At 37.0% G+C, this 27,218-nt stretch overlaps 1 protein-coding gene across 7 annotated transcripts in view; it reads right to left on the bottom strand.

Annotated features, from left to right (window-relative positions):
* Nucleotides 1–27,218, bottom strand: part of UGGT2 (UDP-glucose glycoprotein glucosyltransferase 2) — a 249,271-nt gene that overhangs the window by 146,563 nt on the left and 75,490 nt on the right. For 5 of the 7 annotated variants that reach the window (XM_070048689.1, XM_070048688.1, XM_008260110.4 and 2 more), the window contains 4 exons: nt 18,686–18,786; nt 10,193–10,292; nt 6,984–7,044; nt 1,021–1,112 (listed from right to left, as the gene is read on the bottom strand). In XM_070048689.1, the coding sequence (XP_069904790.1) occupies nt 1,021–1,112; nt 6,984–7,044; nt 10,193–10,292; nt 18,686–18,786 (354 nt within the window). Of the gene's footprint in view, nt 1–1,020; nt 1,113–6,983; nt 7,045–10,192; nt 10,293–18,685; nt 18,787–19,795; nt 19,969–21,578; nt 21,600–27,218 lie in introns of those variants that run through there. The other 2 variants (XM_051850534.2, XM_051850535.2) reach the window with 2 other exon arrangements.

Genomic DNA, 27,218 nt, shown 5'->3' with positions numbered 1-27,218 from the left:
GTACTGACAAAAACATGTATTTGGGGGGATAAGATGGATAACGGGTACCAAAATGTAGATAGGAGGAATAAGTTATAAAATTCTGTAGTGACCACTGACAATAATTTACAGCTAGAAGATACGATTTTCAATATTCTCAACACTGAGAAATGATAAATATTTGAGGTGATGTAAATGTTAATCATTCTGATTCAGTCATTACACATTATGCACATGTTATAAAAATATCACACTTAGGGTAGGAATTTGGCCTAGAAATTAAGCCAGCATTTGAGATGTTCACATCCCATATTGAAGTGCCTAGGTTCGAAGTGTCAGCTCTATTCCTGGTTTCAGTGTCCTACTAATACATACTCCGGGAGGCAGCAGATGGTAGCTTAAGTAATTGGGTCCCTACAATGCATGTCGGATCTGTACCGAGTTCTTGGCTTCCAGTTTCAACATAGCCCAACCCTAGCCACTACAGGTGGGGGGTGAACCAGTAGTTAGAAACTCTTATCTTTTGTGTGTCTGCCGCTCAGATAAATCAAAATTTACAAAAATTATATTATACCCTATAAATATGTACAATTATGTCCACTTAAAATAAAAACATGCATTTGCTTTACCTTTAGTGATTCTTTGTATTTATTTATTTATTTATTTTAGATGCAGAGCAACAGAAGAGAGACAGATAAAAAAGAGACACAGAGTGAGATCTTCAATCTGCTGGTTCACTCCCCAAATGGCCACCAACAGCCAGGTATGGACCAGGTTGAAGCTAAGTGGATGAAAGGGGACCAAACACATGGGCCATCATCATCCACTGCTTTCCAGAAGCAATCCCAGGGAGCTAGATCAGAGCAGAGCAGCAAGGATTCAAAGCAGCTTTCTGATTTAGGAGACCAGCGTAGCAAGCAGCTGCTTAAACCACTGCACTACAATTCTGGCTCCCTGATTCTTTGTATTTTTTCAAATACTAAATTCAGATCATTTTTTAACCTTTATATAAGTAGTTTATATCAATAATTTAATACTTGCCTAAAAGGATCATAAACATCCATATCAACACGAAGGCCATTTATAAATAGGCGAGCATCACCAGGCTGAATTTCAAATCTATCACGAAGATCCTTGAAATGAAGCCAAATAACAGTTAGCCAAATGACAGAACAATAGTCCTCTATGCCAGAGGTAACCAAATTATTTCTGTAGAGACACGGAATAAATCTTGTAGGCTTTGTAGGGTATAAAGTCTTTTACAACTATTTATTTCTACCTTTCTAACATAAAACATAAACAAATGGGCATAACTTTATTCTAATAAACTTTTATTTATAAAAATAGGTGGCAGGCCAAATTATGGACAAGAAGTATCTTAACCCTCCCTGATCCAAGTGATGGGAATCTAATCATAGGTTAGAAACAGAATGCAAGATTTGAACATTTTGATTTAGTGAGACAAAATTTTAAAGTGTCAATGCTATAATGATTGCTTAATACATTTTATATAATATGTATGTGCACATTTAAAATCTGATGGATGGAATATTTCTATTCCTTGAGGAAATGATATTTGAGGAGAAAAACTATGGTATATGTAGAAATATTTGGAGCTCACTCTAAATTCATAAAATTTCTCTTAAAGCCATGTTTAAATTTTCACTGTCATTCATTCAGTAAACATTTTGACTTTATTCCTTGTGCTATTAACAACTCTAGGCCCATTTCACAAGTACAACAAAGTTATCAAGATCAATGGATATCAAATCTAGCTTAAATCTTAGTCTTGTTACCCACCAGTTGAAAGATTTGGGCAAACTCAATTAGCTATTGCAATCTTTTGTTTCCTCATGTATAAAATGGGAATAAATGTATCAATCTGTTTTGCTGTGGTTTAAATGTAATACATATTATCTGAGCCTAATCATATACAAAGCACTCAAAAATGAAAGCTATTATTAGAATACTGGGTCAGAAAAATTGATTTAGGAAGAAAAACAATTTTAACAGAATGCATTTCAATGATATATATGTGACATACTAGAGATTTGTATAAATTACTCTGAAAAAGTAGAGGAAGCAACTAACTTGAGGAGATTAAGAAAAAACTTCACAAGACCTTTCTGTCTGTAACTCTACCTAATAAAAAAATTTAAAAATATCTTTAAAAAAAATTCCAATTCAATCCCATCAAGGTGGCATGTACCAATGCCATCTCACTAGTCCCAGTGATCAATTTCTGTTCACAATTGATCATAATGATAGGACTAAGAGCCAAAGGGATCACATAAACAAGACTAGTGTCTGCAAATACTAGCTGATAGAATAAAAAAGGGAGAGAATGATCCAACATGGGAAGTGAGATACACAGCAGACCCATAGAATGGCAGACGTCCTAAACAGCACTCTGGCCTCAGAATCAGCCCTTAAGGCATGCGGATCCGGCTGAAAAGCCCATGAGAGTATTTCAGGCATGGAAAGCCAAGACACTCTGGAAAAAAAAAAAAAAAACCTAAATGAAAGATCTCCACGAGTGAGATCCCAGTGGAAAGAACGGGTCATCAAAGAAGGAGGTACCTTTCTCTGAAGGGAGGAGAGAACTTCCACTTTGACCATGGCCTTGTCTAAATATGATCAGAGTCAGTGAACTCAGGGGGCTTCCATAGCCTTGGCAGCTCATGACAAGAGCCTAGGGTGATTACTGATGCCATAAACAAGAGTGTCAATTTGTTAAGTCAACAACAGGAGTCACTGTGCACTTACTCCTCATGTAGGATCTCTGTTTTTAGTGTGCTGTACATTGAGATTTAATGCTATAACTAGTACTCAAACAGTATTTTTCACTTTATGTTTCTGTGTGGGAGCAAACTGTTGAAATCTTTACTTAATGTATGCTATACTGATCTTCTGTATATAAAGAGAATCGAAAATGAATCTTGATGTGAATGGAAGGGGAGAGGGAGTGGGAAAAAGGAGCGTTGTGGGTGGGAGGGACGTTATGGGGGGGGAAGCCATTGTAATCCATAAGCTGTACTTTGGAAATTTATATTCATTAAATAAAAGTTTAAAAAAAAAAGACTTCACAGAAGTGAATTTTTCTTTAAGTTAACACTGAGTTGAGCTATACACAGAGAAAGGAGATTAGTAATTTTTAACAGGACAGAGATTTTCCTTGTTTCATACTGAACACTATCAAGAGATTACACTCTAACATCACAAGTTTCATAGGTGAAATTTTAATTTTTTTTTTACTTCTTACCTTTCTATAAATTACTTGTTCTAAGAAATCTGCATTCCAATTTTAAAATCAGCAGATGCCCTAAGAATTCCTAGTATCTGCTATTTTCTTTCAACCTTGCATTGAATCTTCATACCCTCTAATTCAAGCTCTTTCCAGTAACCTATTTACTTCTGTTTCAGGGCGTTAAGTAGAAAATGCAACAAGCACACATACCCATCCTAGATTGCTAATACCCTCCAAACTGTTTATTCCATTTGCAGTGCCTTGAGTAAAGGTGCTCAAAAATCAGATAATACTAGATTGAACACTTAATTACTGAAACATTATCAGCAAGAAGAAATATGTCTGTTGGAGATGGGTGTTCACAAATTCTTCTCTTTTCTATGCCTCAGAGGGCTAACCTCAAATCCTGGAAAAGTAACCTAAATGTATTACATAAAGTGACCCTTCTTGAACATGGGGTTAAGATTTTGATTTTGATTTTTAGTAACATGATAAACCAACAATTCTAAAATCCTCTTAAATAAAGCACCAAAACCCTAGATTAAAGTATATCCTGTAAATGTAGATCAGCTTTAAATGAAGTATCCACCTGAGGCAGAGATGATACAGGAAAATGAATCCAGAGACAAACACACACTACTGGCCCTGCTTTGAGGAAACTAGATCTTCCTGGGTAACCTAAAGCTTGGATTTTGAAGGTTTAATCTCAGAACAATAGAATGAGTTTTGGACTTAGTGCAGGGAAAAGAATCAAAGATATTCTCATGCACATATAACGAAGTGCTATACTCACAACAAAAAAATGAACTAGAAAACCAAATAATATGTAAAAGCAGGGCAGAAATTTGTCTACTTTGCCTTAGTCCTTGGAAGAGTAAAAGTCTTCCACGCCAATTTATGGTTTATGGCTTATTGTTACATGGGTTTTGAAGCCTGATTTCACACTATGTTTTGATGCAAAACAATATAAAATTAAGACATTTTATTTAAAATGAAATTAAACTAGTAGTGCTCAGAAATACATATAATTCCCCATCGAGAAGAATTCACTTTTTTAAAAACAATAGTTTAATCCAACATGAGCCTAGAAATCTCTTTAACAACCACTGAAGCTTAAGCTAAAGAATTTCTAACTGGCTTTCAAAAGACAGGTTGAACTTTATAAGAGCAAGCTGGTTTATAAACATGTCTAGAGGTTCCTAAGGTAAAACTATATACATTCTAAACATAAAAAGTTGAAGTTAAATTAGACAGCAATCTTCATATAGAAAGGCTTGCATTTTTAGGATAAGAAATATGAGAAAATAAGATTCTAAGGAAAGTTTTAAAGATAGAGTTTTAGAAAGATAATGTTCAAATCTAAAGTTTTCACACAAAGAAATCAGTCAGAAACTATCAGAGAAGGTGTAAACTTTTATTTGACTTAAGGTATCACGATTTGAATTTTATATTTAAGTATCTATTATTTGGTTAGGTAATTGAAGTTATCTGTTTTGCACTGCTGAAGCAAAGAAAAAAAAAAAGGCACCAAACACTTGGCCATTATTTTTTAAACAACAACAACAACAAAAAATCCCAGAATATAATTTAACAGCTCTTAACAACAAATAATGAAAGAAACACATTGAATTGACATTGAATTTAAATATCACCCAAATACAGATTCTGGCCATTCAAACCAGGGATTATCAACTTTCAAGGAATATTTCCTGATCATTGGAATTAAAGCAATTTTCTCTGAAATAAAAACAAACTCAAATTCATTTATACAACTGAGCATGGTTATAATATATTTAAATAATTTTCATATGAGTCCACAGTCAAAACTATAAAAAGCTATTCACAAAGAATTCTTATGCTAATCTCAGCATCTTCTACACTGTTCCTCATCCCTTACCGCAGCCATTAGACACAGATGTTTTTGTTTTTAAGTTTGTTGTTCATCCTTAGTGATTTTTTAGGTAAACACAAATAGATATACATATATTTTTGTTTTCTCTACTTTCTTACACAAACAACTTACTTGCTAAGAAAATGCACTAATTTTTAAATTTTTGATATATTGTTTCTCAGTTTCATTCTAATTGATATTTCTTTTATGAGTGAGAAGCTATCATCTTTTTATTTTTTTAAGCCATTTGTTCACATGCATTGCAGGATATATGGTATGTATGGATGACATACTGGAACAGAAACATACATCAGGGCAGCCACGTCCCAATCCATGTGCAGTAACATCACAATGGAAATTTCTGACTTTCAAGTCAAAGCCATTCTCTTTCCCAGGGATGGAACTCGAGGTTCTTTAGTTTTTCTCACATGCCCATGGGCTTGTAGGCAACATGGACTGCTAGCCCAGACACATTTCTCCCCCAGTAATTGAAAGAGTACCATTATCATCTTTGCCCTTTCTCCTATCATTGTGCTCTTGAAAAGGTACTTGATCAAGAAGACCATTTGAAGTGTCATAATTATTTAGTTTACCAATTAAACTCCAGATTTATTTTATGCCATCAAGGCTTTCTTCTAAACTGTTTCACTTAACACTGCAGCTAGGGATAACCACATAATAAAATACTGACCAATGAGATGGAAGACAAAGTCTGTGCAAATATTCCAGGAAAGCTATAGTGAGAATGAACATGGTTTGTGCCATGCTTCCTGCCTCTTTCAACACTGGGTACAGATAGGAAGTCCAGAACTGTGGCTGCCATCTTGCAGCCATAAAAGGAGAGCCAAGATGTTTTCATGGATGCACTCCATTACACTGTGGAGCATTACTACCATAATTCCATACACATCTACATTGAGACTTATTTTTATGGAAAAGAAGCAAACTAAAGTTCAGGGCCCAGTGAGTCTGTTGTTAAATCAAACCTGTTCCACGTAATACAGTCAAGCAGTAGTGTAAACACTTTATAAGTATTAACATAATTAGGGTCATTTGGGATCCAAAAGTAAGTTAGGAGATCATATGGCAGATTCTTACAAAACTACTGATCAATTGTGTCTTATTTTCTATACAAATCTAATAATACTCATGTGGCCTAACACTGACTCAGTACTAATAAACTTTTAAGTAAAATCAGTTATGAAAAACAAAACAGTTAACTTGAAGCCTTTGTTAACCTGTGAGGAAAATCATAATATGTGCTAGAAAATCTACAGCCTAAAGTGAAATAAATAGTGGATAGTAGAACATCAGGAAAGACTGACTACAATCACAGAGTATATACAACATAAAATAGATAACATAAAAGTGAAAGAACTTGAACTATTTCAATAAACAAAAAGTACTAACATTTCTTTTTGTATGAAAATTAAATATACAAATCCTGAACGCTGGTATTATTGTGGTAATTTTTTAAAGTAATTTAAGCCTGCGCCACGGCTCACTAGGCTAATCCTCCGCCTTGCGGCGCCGGCACACTGGGTTCTAGTCCCGGTTGGGGCACCGGATTCTGTCCCGGTTGCCCCTCTTCCAAGCCAGCTCTCTGCTGTGGCCAGGGAGTGTAGTGGAGGATGGCCCAAGTGCTTGGGCCCTGCACCCCATGGGAGACCAGGAAAAAGCACCTGGCTCCTGGCTCCTGCCATCGGATCAGCGCGGTGCGCTGGCCGCATCGCACTGGCTGCGGTGGCCATTGGAGGGTGAACCAAGGGCAAAGGAAGACTTTCTCTCTCTCTCTCTCTCTCACTGTCCACTCTGCCTGTCAAAAAATTAAAAAATAAAAAATAAAAAAAAGTAATTTAAGCAAACCTTTTGATTTTGCTGTATTTCTTCCCTCATCTGGTGACTTACAGGAATTCTGGTTAGAGACCTGGGAAAATAAATACTGATTTTAATTAATTTTAAAGTATTCATGACTAAACAGTAATTCTGTATTATACATTAGAGAAGAAATTAAAATCCCTAAACTCTTCAAGACTGAAAAGTATGTATTTCCATATAGACTAATTTGACAATGGTATTAAGGATTTTGTTTGACAAGCGTATTTAAATACAGAATGAGATCATCTAAATTTCATGGGCACTAATTGTATGTATTAAGTATTGTCATAGCTTATTTACTGATACTAATTTTTCAAGAATATTTCATTGAAAAACACTATTCTGTCTTGTTTTTTCCATAGAGGTAACTTTTGTGTGAATTTACCAACTTCAACATATGTTTAGATGTAAATAGGCGACATTCATAATATAAAGAGAATTCTGGCTTTTTATCTTATCAGAGTCACCATGTCTAAAATACTGATAACATAGCTGTCTTTTTAATATCCTTGGGGTATTGGTTTCAAGACCCCAAACAGATATCAAATCCATAGATGCTCAAGTCCCTTATATAAAATGGTGTTGTATTTGCATGGAATCTAAGTACATCCTCTTGTATACTTTAAATTATCTCTAAGTAACTATAACGTACAATACAATGTAAATGTTACGTAAATAGTTGCTAACACTGTATTGTTTAGGAAATAATGACAAGAAAACAGATGTTTGTATTCAATACAGACACAGATATTGTTCAAATATTTTTGATCCTTGTTTGGTTGAATTGCTGTATATGGAACCTGCAGAAACAGATGACCTACTCCACTCACTCTCGAAGATATTATAATCCCTAATAAAGACAGATCTTTCTTGTCACATGCACTGTATTTATTCAACTTGATAACCCTTAAGAATATTTAGTTACATATCTGTCAATTTTATGCATAGCAGAAAATTATTTAAAACTTAAATAATTGTTAAATGTAAAGATTACCAGCACAAAGTGAACCTTGAAACAACCCACAATAACCATTTATTATGTCATTGTTCAGCAGCATTACAAAAAATAATAACTGGAGATTAAATAATAAAAATGTTTCATTTAGTGACCATTTCATTTTAAGAAACATTTATTGATTTTCTACTAGTAGCTTTAGGGATAGGTATGTTCAAGCCTTCAATTTAGCCATTAAGCAATGTTAGCACATTTTTAAAATTTTGATTAATGACTAGCCACAGTTTGTAATATTAGAACCCCTGAATAGTTATATTGATTTAAATACAGCTAATCAATTGTCTTATTAAAAACTGTAACTATTTTACTTTACTTGTAGCTGATACAGCAATTGCAAAATTTATCAATAACTGAGTATCCACCCACATATAATTCATATTCTGGCATATAAACACTGACTTATGAAATTATTGACTGCTTAAACTAATTGAGTTCAATCAATATATTCACTCTGAACATGTAAATCAGGTAATGAACCTCTTTACTTTCAGATAATGAATCTCTATTCTTGCATTTTGTGGCCAACGATGTAAAGGCAAAGAATGTAAGATTTAAGCTTCTGTAATTTGTACTGTGGATAAATGTACAAAAATAACATTTGAGGGAAAAAAAGAGGCAAAGTAATCACCCAACAGTTAGAAGTTACACTGAGAGGGCCAGCGCCGCGGCTCACTAGGCTAATCCTCCGCCTAGCGGCGCCGGCACACCAGGTTCTAGTCCCGGTCGGGGCGCCGGATTCTGTCCCGGTTGCCCCTCTTCCAAGCCAGCTCTCTGCTGTGGCCAGGGAGAGCAGTGGAGGATGGCCCAGGTGCTTGGGCCCTGCACCCCATGGGAGACCAGGAAAAGCACCTGGCTCCTGGCTCCTGCCATCGGATCAGCGCGGTGCGCCAGCCGCAGCGCGCTGGCCGCGCCGCGGCAGCCATTGGAGGGTGAACCAACAGCAAAGGAAGACCTTTCTGTCTCTCTCTCTCACTGTCCTCTCTGCCTGTCAAAAAAAAAAAAAAAAAAAAAAAAAGAAGAAGTTACACTGAGAACATGGGTTGCTTTCCAATTCCCCTTAAGAAAACATACAGCAGCTACATATGCACTTGGGACTTGTCACATCGTGCACTTTTCCAATACAGAAGACCATTATGCGAATGAAACAGGCCACACCAAAAGAGACAAGTATCATGTGGTAGCTAATACAAATATTACAACAAAAACTTTAATATATATATATATATAAGCAAAATCACACCTGTGATTAGATTACTGTTTGTAATCCTTATCTATATTCCTGTGAAACAGGAATATTTTCCACTTACAGAGTTCCTTGTTAAGAGAAGCACTGAGTCTGTGATTATAAAGTCAAGTAAAAGTATGTTATCACAATAAAAATAAAAGAAAAGGAAAGAAACAAAGAAGGATGGAAGGAGAAAAGTATTGTATTCTTGGAAATTGTATATGACATTCATGAAATCTGTTCTCTATATATTAATATATTTAAAATGTAATTTAAAAAAGGTAACTCATCTTATAATTTAGTTGTTGCTTATAATCTTATGTCATTCCTAAACAGAAAACAAACATATCAAAGTCATGTTATTTCAAAAATTCTCATAAACATGGTAACCAGATTGTATATATTGGTCACTCTTAGATATAGGAATGTATTTACTAAACTGGAAGATATGTTTAATATAACCGAAGTATTTTCCACAAGCAGCTTAATCAGAGATCTTACTTGCATAAAAAAGTATTCCACAAAATATATCACAGAATTATAATATGTTACTAACTGTTTGGAAACTTAAAAGCAAGAATATAATTAGTAGCATTTTGGCTACAGATTTCTCACTTAGAATAATACTTTCATTGTCCTCCATAAAACATTCCCTTATTATTTATTACCTTTTTCTTAGATTGTATGATTTTTTAAAAAATTTTCATAAAATATTTTCTCCTTTCTGTTTGCCTCTTAGAGTTCTATTTTCTAGCACAAAAGCACATGCACACACAAGCCAATATTTTGCTTAATTAAAACATCAACACACACAAGGAAGAAAGCCCTTGGTTTTAAAAAGGCTATATATACTAGAATTAATTGACATCTTCATGTTAAATGAAATCAGCTATTTCCATAATACTTATTTAATGGAAAGAGTTCTGACTACAATCAAACCAATACACTTTACTATACCTGGCTTTTATGGGGAAGTTCTGTGAAATGTCTTTCATTAATTTTATGGCATCATAAACTGGAGTGGACATTATCTGAGAAGCTGCTTGAAAACTTAGATCTAGAAGGAAGAAAAAAACATTAAGGAATCTAGCATGTTAGACAAAATTTTTAGATATTTTCATGTAATCTTAAAAATTTACTCAGTCCTTTTTCCCACTTATTCATAAATGAACATGTTAACACTCTTACATTTAGCATTTAAATTTTAAGCAAAATTTATTAATATATACAATTAAGTTTAACACTTTCATGAATTATCATTTAATGTCTATTATTTGTATTCACAATAACAGTATTATTTCAAAAGAAGAGATCTATGCAAAGATACAGACACAAAGCTATTTTTTCTATATGTAGGTTTGATGAAAAAGAAAAGAAGAAGGGAAAAGAGTATGGAGAGCCAACTCTGGAAAGAACTGTAGGAAAGACTCACTGCACTAAATTCAGTAAGTAATGAACATTCTCTTTCAACAGTATTTTACCTTAATACTGAAATAAAATAAAATCTTAAACTTAGTATTCTGCTTGAAATGACAGTTCCATTAAAAAGAAAAACTTATGGGGTTGCCAGGGCAATAATCTTTTTTAGTCTTATTACTTTGTCAAGAATCAGAACAGACTTTAAAATTGAATTATTTATTATATAATAGTGACATACTGTAAACATTTAACTAGAAGTAGAATTCTAGTTTATCACACATTAGTAAAATTATCAGTTTAAGGGCCAGCGCCGCGGCTCACTAGGCTAATCCTCCGCCTTGCGGCGCTGGCACACCGGGTTCTAGTCCCGGTTGCCCCTCTTCCAGGCCAGCTCTCTGCTATGGCCTGGGAGTGCAGTGGAGGATGGCCCAAGTGCTTGGGCCCTGCACCCCATGGGAGACCAGGAGAAGCACCTGGCTCCTGCCTTTGGATCAGCGCGGTGCGCCGGCCACAGTGCGCTGGCCACAGTGGCCATTGGAGGGTGAACCAATGGAAAAGGAAGACCTTTGTCTCTGTCTCTCTCTCTCACTGTCCACTCTGCCTGTCAAAAAAAAAAATTATCAGTTTAACACAAAAAGCCTAGTTTTATTTCCAAATTCTCACTGAAATGTTGAATCAGCCTGAAGTCAAAGCTCAGAAAAGGGGCACATGCTGTGGCATAGTGAAGCCACCGCCTGCAGTGCCAGCATCCCATATGCATGTTGGTTCAAGTCCTGGTTGATCCACTTCTGATTCAGCTCTCTGCTATGACCTGGGGAAGCAGTGGAAGACGTCCCAAGACATTGGGCCCCTGCATCCACTTGGGGGACCTGGAGGAAGCTGCAGGGCTCCAGGCTCCTGGCTTCAGATTGGCCCAGCTCCATTTGTGGCGGCCATTTGGGGAGTAAACCAGCACATGGAAGATCTATCTTTCTCTCTCTCTCTCTCTCTCCCTCTCCCTCTCCCTCTCTCCCTCTCTGCCACTCTACCTTTCAAATAAATAAATAAATAAATAAGCCTTAAAAAGAAAAAAGCCCAGAAAAAGAGGCTTTTGGGGTTAGAGCTGGTGCTGTGGTGTAGCGGGTAAAGCCACTGCCTGCAGTGTTGGTATCCCATATGGGCTCCAGTTCAGGTTCCAGCTGTTCCACCTCTGACCCAGCTCTCTGCTGTGGCCTGGGAAAGTAGTAGAAGATGGTCCCCAAGTCCTCAGGCCCCTGTACCAGCATGAGACACCCGGAGGAAGCTCCTGACTCCCAGATTCGGATCGGCACAGCTCCAGGCATTGTGGCCACTTAGGGGGCCAGTGGATGGAAGCTCTCTCTCTGCCTCTCCTTCTCTATGTAACTCTAACTTTCAAATAATTATTAAGTCTTTTAAAAAAGAGGCTTTTACAGTAGCCTCCTATGGGACAAGAGAAGCTAATGTACTATAGCTCAAATTTCAACTGTATCATACGGATCAGTAACTAACTAGAATTTCCTCAACTTACTCAACATGTTTTCAACCTATACTACAACAAAGCTATCCAGTGCTCACTAGGGTGTCCTAAATGGACATTTTTCGATCTTTCTGAAAATCCTTTTGCAACAGAATCACTCCTGCAAAGAAAAAGTACAGATCTTCTTTCTCTTGAAAGTCTGTTTCCTTCGCTTGTATGCTAAGTTCTCCATGCTCATCATTCTGCGTCTTCTTCACGGGCTGGTCCTTCCTTCTAACATGCAGATGATTTCCACTACACCCTTCCTGGTATACCGATTAGTCATTTCACACCCTCACTTAGCACATATCCCCTCTTAAAACCTTTATGGTAAGATTTAAACTTTTTAAAGCCTTTCCTTTTATCTTTTTTTTTTTTTTTTTTTTTTTTTTTTTTTTTTTTTGACAGGCAGAGTGGACAGTGAGAGAGAGAGACAGAGAGAAAGGTCTTCCTTTTGCCGTTGGTTCACCCTCCAATGGCCGCCGCTGCAGCCGGCGCACCGCGCTGATCCTGGCAGGAGCCAGGAGCCAGGTGCTTTTCCTGGTCTCCCATGGGGTGCAGGGCCCAAGCACCTGGGCCATCCTCCACTGCACTCCCTGGCCATAGCAGAGAGCTGGCCTGGAAGAGGGGCAACCGGGACAGAATCCGGCGCCCCAACCGGGACTAGAACCCGGTGTGCCGGCGCCGCAAGGTGGAGGATTAGCCTATTGAGCCACGGCGCCGGCTTTTTCCTTTTATCTTAAGGACAATATATTCACCCTCTTGTTGGACCTGACCATCTGGATTTCTCACATTTTAAATCAACCTTTCCAATGGTGGTCTCATTATTTCTTGGCCCCCAACTCAACCCAATACTACTCACACATTTAATATTCTCTCTACTCAGTCTCACAGCTAGGAAACTTAGAATCATCTCAGACTGCCTTCCAAGACTGCCTCTTTATGCCTTCTACCACAGTCACAGTTCAGTCTCTCAAGTAATCATTTAAATGTCCATTTCCTATTTAGATTTGTTTCCAGTTCATTCACATAAATCTGGCACAGATATTAGGGACGGCAATTAAAATATTCTGACTAGGGGCCGGCACCGTGGCGCAGTAGGTTAATCCTCTGCCTGCAGTGCCAGCATTCCATATGGGCGCCAGTTCTAGTCTCAGCTGCTCTTCTTCCAGTCCAGCTCTCTGCTATGGCCTGGGAAAGCAGTAGGAGATGGCCCAAGTGCTTGGGCCCTGCACCCACATGGGAGACTGGGAAGAAGCACCTGGCTCCTGGCTTCAGATCGCCACAGCTTCGACCATTATGGCCATTTGGAGAGTGAACCAACGGAAGGAAGACCTTTCTCTTTGTCTCTCCCTCTCACTATCTGTAACTCTACTTCTCAAATAAATAAATAAAAATATTTTAAATATATTCTGACTATGCATATTCTTTTCTTTATGGTCTTTAAAAGTACTCTAACATTTGTGGTTTTCTAAATTATGTAAGAGCCCTTGAAGAACACTCTGAAGGAAATTTAAACATAAAAAATTATAATACAAGAAAAAATTGCTAAGAAAGAGACATCAAAGACACTTAAAAAAGAGAATTTATGATTTTGGAAAGAGTGTCTAAAATTATAGATTTTAGAATGTAAAACCTATTAAAGGAGGTAGTTAGGTCAGAAGGAATTTGACAAGTTGGGTCAATGATGACTGTAAGTGTAAGAGTGGGAAAGCCAGTTGTTCTGAAAAGTGAGAAAAACACTGGTCAAATGTTGATTGATTTTAAAGGTATACTTTATACTAAAGGTACACTCACGCAAAGTAGTGGCTGAAATCAATGCAGAATAAGGTGCCAAGGTTAATTACATGTCATACTAGACTCCACATGGCCTCTGAGGTACTGAAAGATGACAAACCTAAGATGAAGGAGTAGCAGACTTCTTGATGAATGTGAGCGAACAACTTAGCAGTTCAAAAGTAAGGGTGATGAGGGACACCAGCATGCTACAGGAAGATGGCACAGAAATAACCAACGTAACAGGAACATTTCTGAAAGGACAAGGCTGGCAATAAGCTTCACTCTAAATGTCATTTGTCCCAACTGGACATCAGATTGTGAGAGAAGAATAGCTAGTTCTTCATGGGAAAGAATTTCCAGAAAGGCAGACTTATTTCAAGGCAGAGAAGTGATCTCTGGAGAGGGTGTAAATATAAGGGAATTTATAAGTATTTAACTTTTTGTATGTTATCTTAGTGAAAAGGAGATTTAAGGATCCAGCAGCAAAGTCTTTTAAAAATAGATAAAAATTTTCAGAGGGCATCACAATTGTCCCAACCCAGATTCCTGGTCCTTTATTTCATCTTTACCTGTGCTCCTGATCCTTGTTGTGTGGCTTGTCTACACTGTGTTTTTTCCTCCCTGCCACAATAAACTTCCTTGCATACCTGAGTTTCTTTCCTGTGTGGATGAATATGATAATTTTCCCTGCTCTATCAACGTCTTTGGCTAAGGGTTCTGGAATGCAATACTTAGACTTGCCAAGTCAGTACTTCCAGCTGAATTCTCATTGCTGGTGTCATAATCCCTACCCCGATATATTTCCTTCTTCCTTCATAAATAACCATTTATTGAGTTCTTACTCTATGTGAGACATTATGTTAGAACCTAGAAACACCTTAATATAGAACAAATAATCTGTACATACTACAAGTCAGATGCTACAACAGGGAAAAGTATGAGAGAAAAGTACATGTTATTCTGACAGAGGGTTAAGAAAATTTCCATGAAAACATTTGAATTGAGCATTAATGGATAATGAACTCGCCCAAAAGAATGCATGTTCATGTAAATGTGTTCATTCTTGTGACAAGAAGCAGCTTCCATTCAGGCAAAATCTGAGAGAGTTCTTTCTTGACCTATTTAATTTAGCTTCCACGATATCCTCTATCACAGCACTTTTTATTTCCTTTCCAACACTTAAGACAAAATTTTAAATTTCAGAGTGGGCTCTTATCTGTTGGTTCACTCTCCAAATGCCTACCACATCTGGTACTGAACCAGAAGCCAGTAGGCAGGAATTTAATCTGGTCTCCCTCATGGGTGGCAGAAACTCAATTCATCACTGTTGCCTCCCAAGGTCTTCATTAAAGCTGACATCAGGAGCCACAGGTGTGTAATGAACCTAGGCACTCTTGATATGCGATACAAGCATTTAAACTGACACCTTAACCACTAGGCCAAAATCTGCCCCTTAACATATTTCTTAATAGTTTATTCCCTGTTTTTCTCGTTTACTAACTTATTCCAAATCATCTGTCTTACCTGAATTTAAGTTGCAAAGGTAAGAGGCCGCCACCACGGCTCAATAGGCTAATCTTCCGCCTGCAGCGGCGGCACACCAGCCTCTAGTCCCAGTCGGGGTGCCAGATTCTGTCCTGGTTGCTCCTCTTCCTGTCCAGCTCTCTGCTGTGGCCCAGGAGTGCAGTGGAGGATGGCCCAGGTCCTTGGGCCCTGCACCCGCATGGGAGACCAGGAGAGGCACCTGGCTCCTGGCTTCGGATCAGCACAGCGCGCCAGCCACAGCGGCCATTGGAGGGGTGAACCAACGGAAAAAGGAAGACCTTTCTCTCTCTCACTGTCCACTCTGTCAAATATATATATATATATATAAAACAAAACAAAACAAAAAGTTGCAAAGGGTAAGGAATTTAGATTTCCTCATCCTATATTTTGATAGTCAAACTGATTAGACATTCAGTAACTATTTTTGTTGAAGAAATTAATGACTAAATAAATGAAGAGATGATCCTGTAGAAAGTTACAGAAAGCAAAATTTGTCAAACTGACAGGAGGATTCATACAGGACAGTAATAGTTTATGAAACTGGAGAAGGAAGTAAAAGATTAATGAAGAGCTTCAGAAACCACAATAAGATGTGTGGACTTAAAAATTCTAGTTGATGCATGTGAAATCTGTCTTTTAGTGGGAAGGACTGATAACAAATGACTAGCTATTTGACTGATAACACCTGGCTAGCTAGCTAATCAACTTCTTTCATTCAAGTCTCTTCTGAAAGGTAGATTCTGAAAACACAGGGTGATTTCCTCAGGCAGGACTGGGCTGAATATTTTTGGTTTGCTCTTCAAATCCATCTTGCTTCAGTTCTAAAAGGCTAACCTATAAATCAATAGTCTCCCTGACCCTCCTAATTCTGGCTAGATTCAGCCAATCCAAGACACTGATTGAGAGCAGCAAGAAAGAAAAGTAAAGACTATAGCCGTACTACCTACCTACCTCTCTCCTTCTCAGATCACATTGAGAGGGTCACGGCCCTCTACCAGGGGCTACTGCTTTCTTGGACATTGCTCTCTACATATTCTTTCCAGGTTTGGTACCCACTCTCTCTCCTTGCTCTTTCAATATTAAGGCTGACAAAGACTAATCTAGTTGCTAGTATTGGGGTTTGATAATCCATTTCTAGTTGTTTTCCCTCAAGGTACCTGTGCTTTATAAACAGTCCCTTTACTAAACTTCCTTAGTTTGTGTGTGCCAGTATCATCCTGTGGGAACTCTGACAGCTCCTACTCAGTGACAGCTTTATAAATGAAAAATTCTGACTATGCACAAGAACAAATCAGCTTTTCACTTAAGAAAGATTACCCTAGTATACTTATTGAAAATGGATTTGTTAAGTGTTACCATGATGTCAAATGATACACTAATCTCATTACCTGTGGTGGAATGAAAGGAGGGCCAAGCACGAGGTCTGGATGAAGCAAATAAATAAATAAGTAAATAGAAATCTGTACAACAGAATGTTTGAGGAAGAGTAGATTCTATCAGTTCAAATAGGTAGATTCTTTACAGCCAATTTATCATGACACTGTTCTTAAACTTTTCATTCTGCTGAATGATTTTCTATCAAGTTATAATACAGTGTTTAGCCTATAGGATATTTGTATTGGTAGGTATATATAGAAGTTAGAGAATTTTAATAGACTGAGTCTTTCACATTCTGTGATCTTTTAAAAACTTGATATTCTAAGATCTGTTAAGTATATATGAAGTTCACTTAGATAACATATGGCAGAGTATAAATAATAATTTAGACCTAAAACCACTTATCACCTAGGTGGTAACTGGACGTCAAACCAATTTCATTTTTCTTAGTAATAAAAAGATAATCCACTTCAGAATATTACTATGAGAAGTCAAACAAAATAGTTCATATAAAATGACTGTAAATATAATCCAGGTAAAATGTAAAATATTGGTATTTGTATGATCTGTGCTAGTAATTATGGCAGAAGCATTATGATAAGTATCCTTTCAGTTACTGTTTAAAAAAATAAAGTGATGGTTACTTACAGCTAGAGAGTTGGGGAGTACTGGGGAGTTATCGCTATTTAACTATGTTAGTCTTTTTGGGGTGATAAAAATGTTATAAAATTGGCTGAAATGTACTATGTATCACTGAATGGTACATTTGAAATGGGTGAACTGTACAGTATGCAAATTAAAGATTTTATAAATTTTGTGGATTATGCAGAAAATGACATGTTTCCATGATCTACAAACAATTATGAAGAAAAAATTATAAACTGCGAAGTACTTAAACCCTTAAAATCCAAACTAAATTTTGGTCACTAATTTCTGCTTATGTTTCAGAACAGAAGATGATCTAAGTTTCAAACTGCATATCATTTCATTTGATGTTTCCATTAAAAATTGATTAGTGAAACATGCAATGGTATAACAAGATCAAAATTTAAATAGAAGAAAACTAAAGTTAAGTTCCAATTTCTCCTGATCTAATAGAGAAGGACGTTTTGGGCAAATTTTTTATTTGGAAGGCAAAATGAAAATTAGAGTAAGATGGAGACAGAGATCTATCTTTAGTTGGTTCACTTCCCAAATGCCATCAACAGCCAGGGTTGATCCAGGCTACAATTAATGAAAAAGTTATAAATAAATTTAATGTTATAAATAAATTTAAGTCAAGAACAAGAAACTCCATCTGGTTGTTCCACATGGATGACAGGGACCCAAACGCTCTAGCCATCACTCACCACCTCTCAGGATTGCAAGAGCAGGAAATTGGACCAGAAGTCAAGGAGCCATAACTTGAACCAGGCACTCCAACATGGGCTACAAGTGTCCCAGGCGGTGGCTTAACTGGCTATGCCAAATTGCCTCCCTGATTGTAGATATTTTTAAACTAACATTCTAGATTCTTTGAAATGTAATTTAACAGCTGGGACTTACCTGCAATATAAATCAGTGTACACTTTAAAAATGATTACATAATCCCAAATAACTAAATTTATGTAATTTTAAGTCTTATAAATAAAAATATGGCTTGCTTGATAATCTTTTAATAAAATGAGTATTATTACAAAAAGTAACATAATTTATATCATTCATATCATTAGTAATTATGATCTATAATATAATCGATATCATTTTATGTAAAAGCATTTTTAATAAAACCAAGATCAGTTACCAAAATGCTGTGTTAAAAGTAGTTTAAATACCTTGTAGTTCCCAGACTTTCAAAGGCATCATTTCTTTGTTACTCTCAATCAGGTATTTTTGGAATGCTGTCAGATTATCCTTAAGGTCGGAATGTATTTCTCTGCATCAGAATATGAAATAGTTAATTATCATCACCTAACACAAATCAATATACAACTAGTGTGCTTTGGAAATTAATTCTTCCAAATAATTAGACAACACTAATCATTAATTATCACAATAAATTATAGCATAGCTATATTCAGAGAACTTAAAAATAATGGAGGAGATAATATTTTTTTAAATAGAAAGCAAAACAAAATATGAAGAGGGCACATTTGAATTTGTTAATGTTACTTGCAAGGGCTATAAGCATGAAGCTAGAAATATAAACATGAAAATAGATTTACTTTTTATTTATTTATTTTTATGTCTGTTACATGATTTTAACTTTTTTTGTTTCCTTTTCAATTTTTTAACTTTTATTTATTTGTTTTTTTTTTTTTTTTTTTTTTTTTTTTTTTTTTTTTTTTGACAGGCAGAGTGGACAGTGAGAGAGAGAGACAGAGAGAAAGGTCTTCCTTTGCCGTTGGTTCACCCTCCAATGGCCGCCGCGGCCGGCGCGCTACGGCCGGCGCACCGCGCTGATCCGATGGCAGGAGCCAGGAGCCAGGTGCTTTTCCTGGTCTCCCATGGGGTCCAGGGCCCAAGCACCTGGGCCATCCTCCACTGCACTCCCTGGCCACAGCAGAGGGCTGGCCTGGAAGAGGGGCAACCGGGACAGAATCCGGCGCCCCGACCGGGACTAGAACCCGGTGTGCCGGCGCCGCTAGGCGGAGGATTAGCCTAGTGAGCTGCGGCGCCAGCCTAACTTTTATTTAATAAATATAAATTTCCAAAGTACAACTCTTGTCATGAGTTGCCAAGGCTATGGAAGCCTCTTGAGTTACCAACTCTGATCTTATTTAGACAAGGTCATAGTCAAAGAAATATTGCTTTTATAATTTAAAATAAAAACCATTTTATCAAAAAATGCTTATCAATCTTGCAACTTATTTCTGAAAAATTCTTTCATTCTTATGAAAACTGAAATAAGCTTATGTTGCCCAATGTTAAATATATATGAGTACCTTTTAGAGACAGCCAAATAATGTAGTAGGATGGCATTTTTCTGCAGATAAAATCTGAACTGTTGTCCATCCTCCACTGTTCATGAAATCAGGACATTGTTCCATTTCAGATTAAAAGTCAAAATAAAATATTTTGCTATTTCCACAACTTATGAAGTACTTATTTTCAACAGCTGGCAGAAATGAAAAATTTTAAAAGTGAAATGAAAAATAAACTCACAAACCATCAAAAGCCCATGAGAGTTTTACAGGCAGGGAAAACCAAGACATTGTGGCAAAAACAAAAAACAAAAAACAAAAAAAACCAACCAACCTAAATGAAAGATCTCTGTGAGTGAGATCCCAGCAGAAAGAACGGGCCATCAAAGAAGGCAGTACCTTTTTCTGAAGGGAGGAGAGAACTTCCACTTTGATTATGGCCTTGTCTAAATAAGATTGGAGTTAGTGAACTCAAGAGGCTTCCATAGCCTTGGCAGCTCATGACAAGAGCCTCGGGTGATTACTGACATCATGAATAAGAGTGTCAATTGTTTAATCAACAATGGGAGTCACTGTGCACCTGCTCTCCATGTAGGACCTCTGTCCTTAATGTGTTGTATTATGAGAATTAATGGTAAAACTACTACTCAAACAGTACTCTATACTTTGTGTGTCTTTGTGGATGCAGTCTGTTGAAATCTTTACTTAGTATATACTAAGTTGATCTTCTGTATATAAAGATAATTAAAAATGAATCATGTTGAAGAATGGGATGGGAGAGGGAGTGGGAGATGGAATGGTTGCGGGTGGGAGGGAGGTTATGGGAGGAAAAGCTGCTATAATTCAAAAGTTGTACTTTGGAAATTTATATTTATTAAATAAAAGTTGAAAAGAAAAAAATTTTTTAAATGCCAGAAAATAGAAAAAAAGAAATGAATAAATTTTATAGTTAAATATCTATAGTACATTGTCAACATTTTCAATGTAACTACAATGTGGGACTCCATTTTGAACACAAATCAAAACTAATGAAGATTACTCTCAAGAGTAAAAGAACAATAGAAACCCTTCATAAAAGTTCACTATGAATAAAATGAATCCTTCATTTTCCAAAATTTCATGCAATAAGCTAGTAAAGAGTTATTATCTTTTCCAAATTTAGTTAATAAATCTTAGTTTTCTCACAATCTTTTTAGATAATTTAGGCAATATATACAGTATTCATGTAATTCCTGAAAGCAAAGGATTCTTGTTTTAATAGGAGCAAACAATTGAGTCACTATAGAAGAACTTTAAGTATATCCTCTTCTAAAAAGTGGACAGCTTAGAGTCCCAAGGAATTTTTGAAGAACATGCAATTTATTCCCATGAAGAATTACATTTTAAAAAGAAAATATTATGGATTCCAAGTTAAAAGGCAGCTGAAAATGGGATAAAATATACTATTACCTACTAAATAAATTTATGAAAATAAATGTTTTATAAAAATCATTAACTTTTTAAGGATTCTAATACACTGTTTCCCCAGTATACTTAAAAAGAATAACTTAACTGTCTACATAAATTAACAAGGTCTCCAACAATGGTGCCCTTACTCTCTACAGTTATAGATTCATCAGAAGAACCAATCTCACTGTCCTTTATAAGCTCTGGTAATAGTAAATGAGAACTAAAATTATTAATTACAACATTCCTTTAATTTGGCCTATATAAAACAATCACAAACTTTTGTTCCTTATAAATAAGAGAAAGCACACATAAAGTTATACTCACTCCCATTCATGAACATTCAGAAAAGACTTACCATCCTGTCTCCAAATGTGTGTGGCAAAAGAAAAAAAATGGGGCACAACTTTAATTTCTGAAAGACTACTTATATGTGTGTATCAAATTAAGATCAGCTCTTAAAGTTTTTAATTTGTGGCACAAAATCTTAACATAATACACATTTTTTCTCTTCTTCTGGGACACAGATTTCTTCAACTTGAATTTCAATTTTGTTCATTTTTTAAAATTTATTTGAAAGTCATAATTAAGAGAGCAAGAGGAAGAGAGAGGAGGAGAGAGGGAGGAAGAGAGAGAGAGGGAGGGAGGGAAGGAGGAAGAGAGAGAGAAAGAGGGAGAGAGGGAGGGAGGGAGTGAGGGAGAGAGGGGGAGAGAGACAGAGAGAGAAACAGAGAGACTGTCCATCTGCTAGTTCACTCCCCAAATGACCAAAATTGGCAGTGCTGTGCCAAGCCAAAGCCAGGAACCAGGCTCTTCTTCCAGGTCTCATATGTGGGTGCAGGGGTCAAAGCACTGGGGCCATCTTCCAATGCTTTCCCAGGTGCATTAGCAGGGAGCTGGATAGGAAGTGGAGTAGCCAGGTCTTGAAACGGTGGCTACAAGGGATGCTGGCACTACAGACAGTGGCTTAAACCATTATGCTACAGCACCAGCCTCATGCCCATTATTTTTATATCCTCTTAGATTTGCAAAGGTTTAGGTTCTATAAAGTTTTATTTTTAGCTACTAGATATAACTTCTATAATTTTCAATCTTGATTTTCTAAGCATAAAAAGCTAAATTTGTTGTATGAAAAATTTTAATTTTACTCTAATTTTTATCTCGTACTTTATGTCAAAAATAGCAGAACACCTTTTAAAATTAAATGAACCAATATAATTAAAAATTATTTCCTATAGCTTGCCAAATTAGCTTATTAACAGAATAAAAACATAATTTAATTTCTAAACAATAATAGTGAACAATATTGCTAGAGTATTCTTTTAAAAGTTTTATTTATTTATTTGAAAGACAGAGAGAGAGAGAGAGAGAGAGAGAGAGAGAGAGAGAAAGATCTTCCATCCTCTGTTTCACTCCCCAAATGGCTGCAATGGTTGGGAGTGGGCCAAACTGAAGCCAGGAGCCTTGAACTCCATCCAGGTCTCCCAGGTGGGTGGTAGGAGATCAAGCACTTAAACCATCATCTGCTGCCTTCCCAGGCGCATTAGCAAGGAGATGGATTGGAAATGTCACAGACGGGACTCAAACTATGGCCCATAGGGGATGCCAACTTTGCAGGTAACAACTTAACTCACTGTATTTATTTACTTGAAAGCCAGAGTTACAGAGAGGCAGAGGCAGAGAGAAAGAGAGGTGTCTTCCATCTGCTAGTTCACTCCCCAGATGGCCTCAATAGCCAAAGCTGTGCAGATCCAAAGCCAGGAGCATCTTCCAGGTCTCCCATGTGGGTGCAGAGGCCCAAGGACTTGAGCCATCTTCTGCTTTCCCCAGGCCATAGCAGAGAGCTCAATTGGAAGAGGAACAGCTGGGACTCGAACCAGCGCCCATATGAGATTCTGGCACTGCAGGCGGCAGCTTTACCCTCTATGACATAGCACCAGTCCCTAGAATCTCTCTTTCAAAATTATTCTTTTACTAGAGTTTTTTCCCTGAAAAGAAATTCAATATTGACAATATTTTTTTCTTAGAAGTATTTTAAAAATCAATTTTAATAAATTACTTGGTAATTTTCATGTCTTCTATTCATTTTTTACAAACACATATTTAATGTTTATTATGTAAGAATACTATTATATATAAGTACATTATAATGCTTATTTTATGAGAACACTATTACTAAATTATTAAGTAAAATTACTTATTACCTTCAAATTATAAACCTTCAGAACAAGCATTCTTTGCTCAGCTAATTATTTAACTATTATGGCAGCCATGTTAGAAATGACTTAAGCAAAACAAGTTAATACCTTCAAGAGTAGAAAATTATATTTCATAGAATGATAACATCAAATACTGAAAATACTGCAAATGAGAAGATAACAATAGTATAAGTCTAATAAATTGGTTATATCCATTGTTTAATGTTTTAAAAGTTGAGCTAACTCCATAAATAAGAGCCTTTGTTTATGGAACAAATAATTTATTTGAGTTAAAAGCTAGTTACAGTGGCCTAACTCAAGTATCAAAAGGCTTAAATTTTTGTTTGTTTAGTTATTCCAGTAATGTTGTACAAGTTTTGTTTTGTTTTTGTTTTTTTGTTTTTGTTTTTGTTTTTTTGACAGGCGAGTGGACAGTGAGAGAGAGAGACAGAGAGAAAGTCTTCCTTTGCCCTTGGTTCACCCTCCAATGGCCACCGTGGCTGGCGCGCTGCGGCCGGCGCACCACGCTGATCCGATGGCAGGAGCCAGGTACTTATCCTGGTCTCCCACGGGGTGCAGGGCCCAAGCACTTGGGCCATCCTCCACTGCACTCCCTGGCCACAGCAGAGAGCTGGCCTGGAAGAGGGGCAACCGGGACAGAATCCGGCGCCCCGAACAGGACTAGAACCCGGTGTGCCGGCGCTGCAAGTTGGAGGATTAGCTTATTGAGCCGCGGCGCCGGCCGTGTTGTGCAAGTATTAAAAATAGAACCCCAGCTCTCAATGAAGCTTAAATATATATATATATAATAAATTTTTGTAGTTAAGATTAATATGCAAATACCTTTGTATACACAGACAATGCCATGGCTGAGGAAGAACTTCTAAGATCAATCCCATTCACAATAGCTACAAAAACAATCAAATACCTTGGAATAAACTTAGCCAAGGACGTTAAAGATCTCTACGATGAAAATTACAAAACCTTAAAGAAAGAAATAGAAGAGGATACCAAGAAATGGAAAAATCTTCCATGCTCATGGATTGGAAGAATCAATATCATCAAAATGTCCATTCTCCCAAAAGCAATTTATAGATTCAATGCAATACCAATCAAGATACCGAAGACCTTCTTCTCAGATCTGGAAAAATTGGTGCTGAAATTTATATGGAGGCACAAGAGACCTCGAATAGCTAAAGCAATCTTGTACAACAAAAACAAAGCCGGAGGCATCACAATACCAGATTTCAGGACATACTACAGGGCAGTTGTAATCAAAACAGCATGGTACTGGTACAGAAACAGATGGATAGAACAATGGAACAGAATTGAAACACCAGAAATCAACCCAAACATCTACAGCCAACTTATATTTGATCAAGGATCTAAAACTAATTCCTGGAGCAAGGACAGTCTATTCAATAAATGGTGCTGGGAAAACTGGATTTCCATGTGCAGAATCATGAAGCAAGACCCCTACCTTACGCCATACACAAAAATCCACTCAACATGGATTAAAGACCTAAATCTACGACCTGACACCATCAAGTTACTAGAGAACATTGGAGAAACCCTTCAAGATATTGGCACAGGCAAAGAGTTTCTGGAAAAGACCCGGGAGGCACAGGCAGTCAAAGCCAAAATTAACTATTGGGATTGCATCAAATTGAGAAGTTTCTGTACTGCAAAAGAAACAGTCAGGAGAGTGAAGAGACAACCAACAGAATGGGAAAAAATATTTGCAAACTATGCAACAGATAAAGAGTTAATAACCAGAATCTACAAAGAGATCAAGAAACTCCACAAAAACAAAACCAACAACCCAATTAAGAGATGGGCCAAGGACCTCAATAGACATTTTTCAAAAGAGGAAATCCAAATGGCCAACAGGCACATGAAAAAATGTTCAAGGTCATTAGCAATCAGGGAAATGCAAATCAAAAGCACAATGAGGTTTCACCTCACCCCGGTTAGAATGGCTCACATTCAGAAATCTACCAACAACAGATGCTGGCGAGGATGTGGGGAAAAAGGGACACTAACCCACTGTTGGTGGGAATGCAAACTGGTCAAGCCACTATGGAAGTCAGTCTGGAGATTCCTCAGAAACCTGAAGATAACCCTACCGTTCGACCCAGCCATCCCACTCCTTGGAATTTACCCAAAGGAATTTAAATTGGCAAACAAAAAAGCGGTCTGCAGCCTAATGTTTATTGCAGCTCAATTCACAATAGCTAAGACCTGGAACCAACCTAAATGCCCATCAACGGTAGACTGGATAAAGAAATTATGGGATATGTACTCTTTAGAATACTATACCGCAGTAAGAAACAACGAAATCCAGTCATTTGCAACAAAATGGAGGAATCTGGAACACATCATGCTGAGTGAAATAAGCCAGTCCCAAAGGGACAAATACCATATGTTCTCCCTGATCGGTGACAACTGACTGAACACCAAAAAGGAAACCTGTTGAAGTGGAATGGACACTATGGGAAACGGTGACTTGATCAGCATAGCCCTGACTGTTAATGAACAACTTAATACATTATCCCTCTTAGTAGTTTTTTTGTCTGTTCTACTTAATATGACTGGTTTAATTCTGTAATTAATACACAGTTATTCTTAAGTGTTAAAAATTAACTGAAATGTGATCCCTGTTAAACATAAGAGTGGGAATAAGAGAGGGAAGAGATGTATAATTTGGGACATGCTCAAGCTGACTTGCCCCAAATGATGGAGTTAAAAACATACCAGGGGATTCAAATTCAATCCCATCAAGGTGGCATGTACCAATGCCATCTCACTAGTCCAAGTGATCAATTTCAGTTCACAATTGATCATAATGAAAGGACTAAGAGTCAAAGGGAGCACATACACAAGTCTAGTACCTGCTAACACTAACCGATAGAATAAATAAAGGGGAGAGTGATCCAACATGGGAAGTGAGATACTCAGCAGACTCATAGAATGGCAGATGTCCTAAATAGCACCCTGGCCTCAGAATCAGCCCTAAAGGCATTCGGATCTGGCTGAAAAGCCCATGAGAGTCTTTCAGGCATGGAAAGCCAAGACACTCTGGCAAAAGATCTCAGCGAGTGAGATCCCAGTGGAAAGAACAGGTCTTCAAAGAAGGAGGTACCTTTCTCTGAAGGGAGGAGAGAACCTCCACTTTGACTATGACCTTGTCTAAACAAGATAAGAATCGGAGAACTCAGAGGGCTTCCATAGCCTTGGAAACTCATGACTGGAGCATAGGGAGATTACTGATGCCATAGACAGGAGTGTCAATTGGTAAAGTCAACAACAGGAGTCACTGTGCACTTACTCCTCATGTAGGATCTCTGTCCTTAATGTGCTGTGTATTGAGATTTAATGCTATAACGAGTACTCAAACAATATATTTCACTTTGTGTTTCTATGGGGGTGCAAACTGTTGAAATCTTTACTTAATGTATACTAAACTGATCCTCTGTAAAAAAAAAAAAAAAAGAAAAAAAGAAATTATCAACTCCCAACTTGACTCTCACTGGGATTAAACATGACAATAGGTCTGATCTGATTTCATCATCATTTAAAAAAAATCATCTATTATTTTTCACTTTATGTTTCTGTGTGGGAGCAAACTGTTGAAATCCTTACTTAATGTATACTAAGCTGATCTTCTGTATATTAAGATAATCGAAAATGAATCTTGATGTGAATGGAAGGGGAGAGGGAGTGGGAAAGGGGAGGGTAATGGGTGGGAGGGACGGTATGTGGGGGAAGCCATTGTAATCCATAAATCGTACTTGGAAATT

The sequence above is a fragment of the Oryctolagus cuniculus genome, chromosome 9 (genome assembly GCF_964237555.1).
Source record: "Oryctolagus cuniculus chromosome 9, mOryCun1.1, whole genome shotgun sequence".
Classification (NCBI taxonomy): Eukaryota; Metazoa; Chordata; class Mammalia; order Lagomorpha; family Leporidae; genus Oryctolagus; species Oryctolagus cuniculus.
This window is presented reverse-complemented; position numbering and strand designations above follow the sequence as displayed.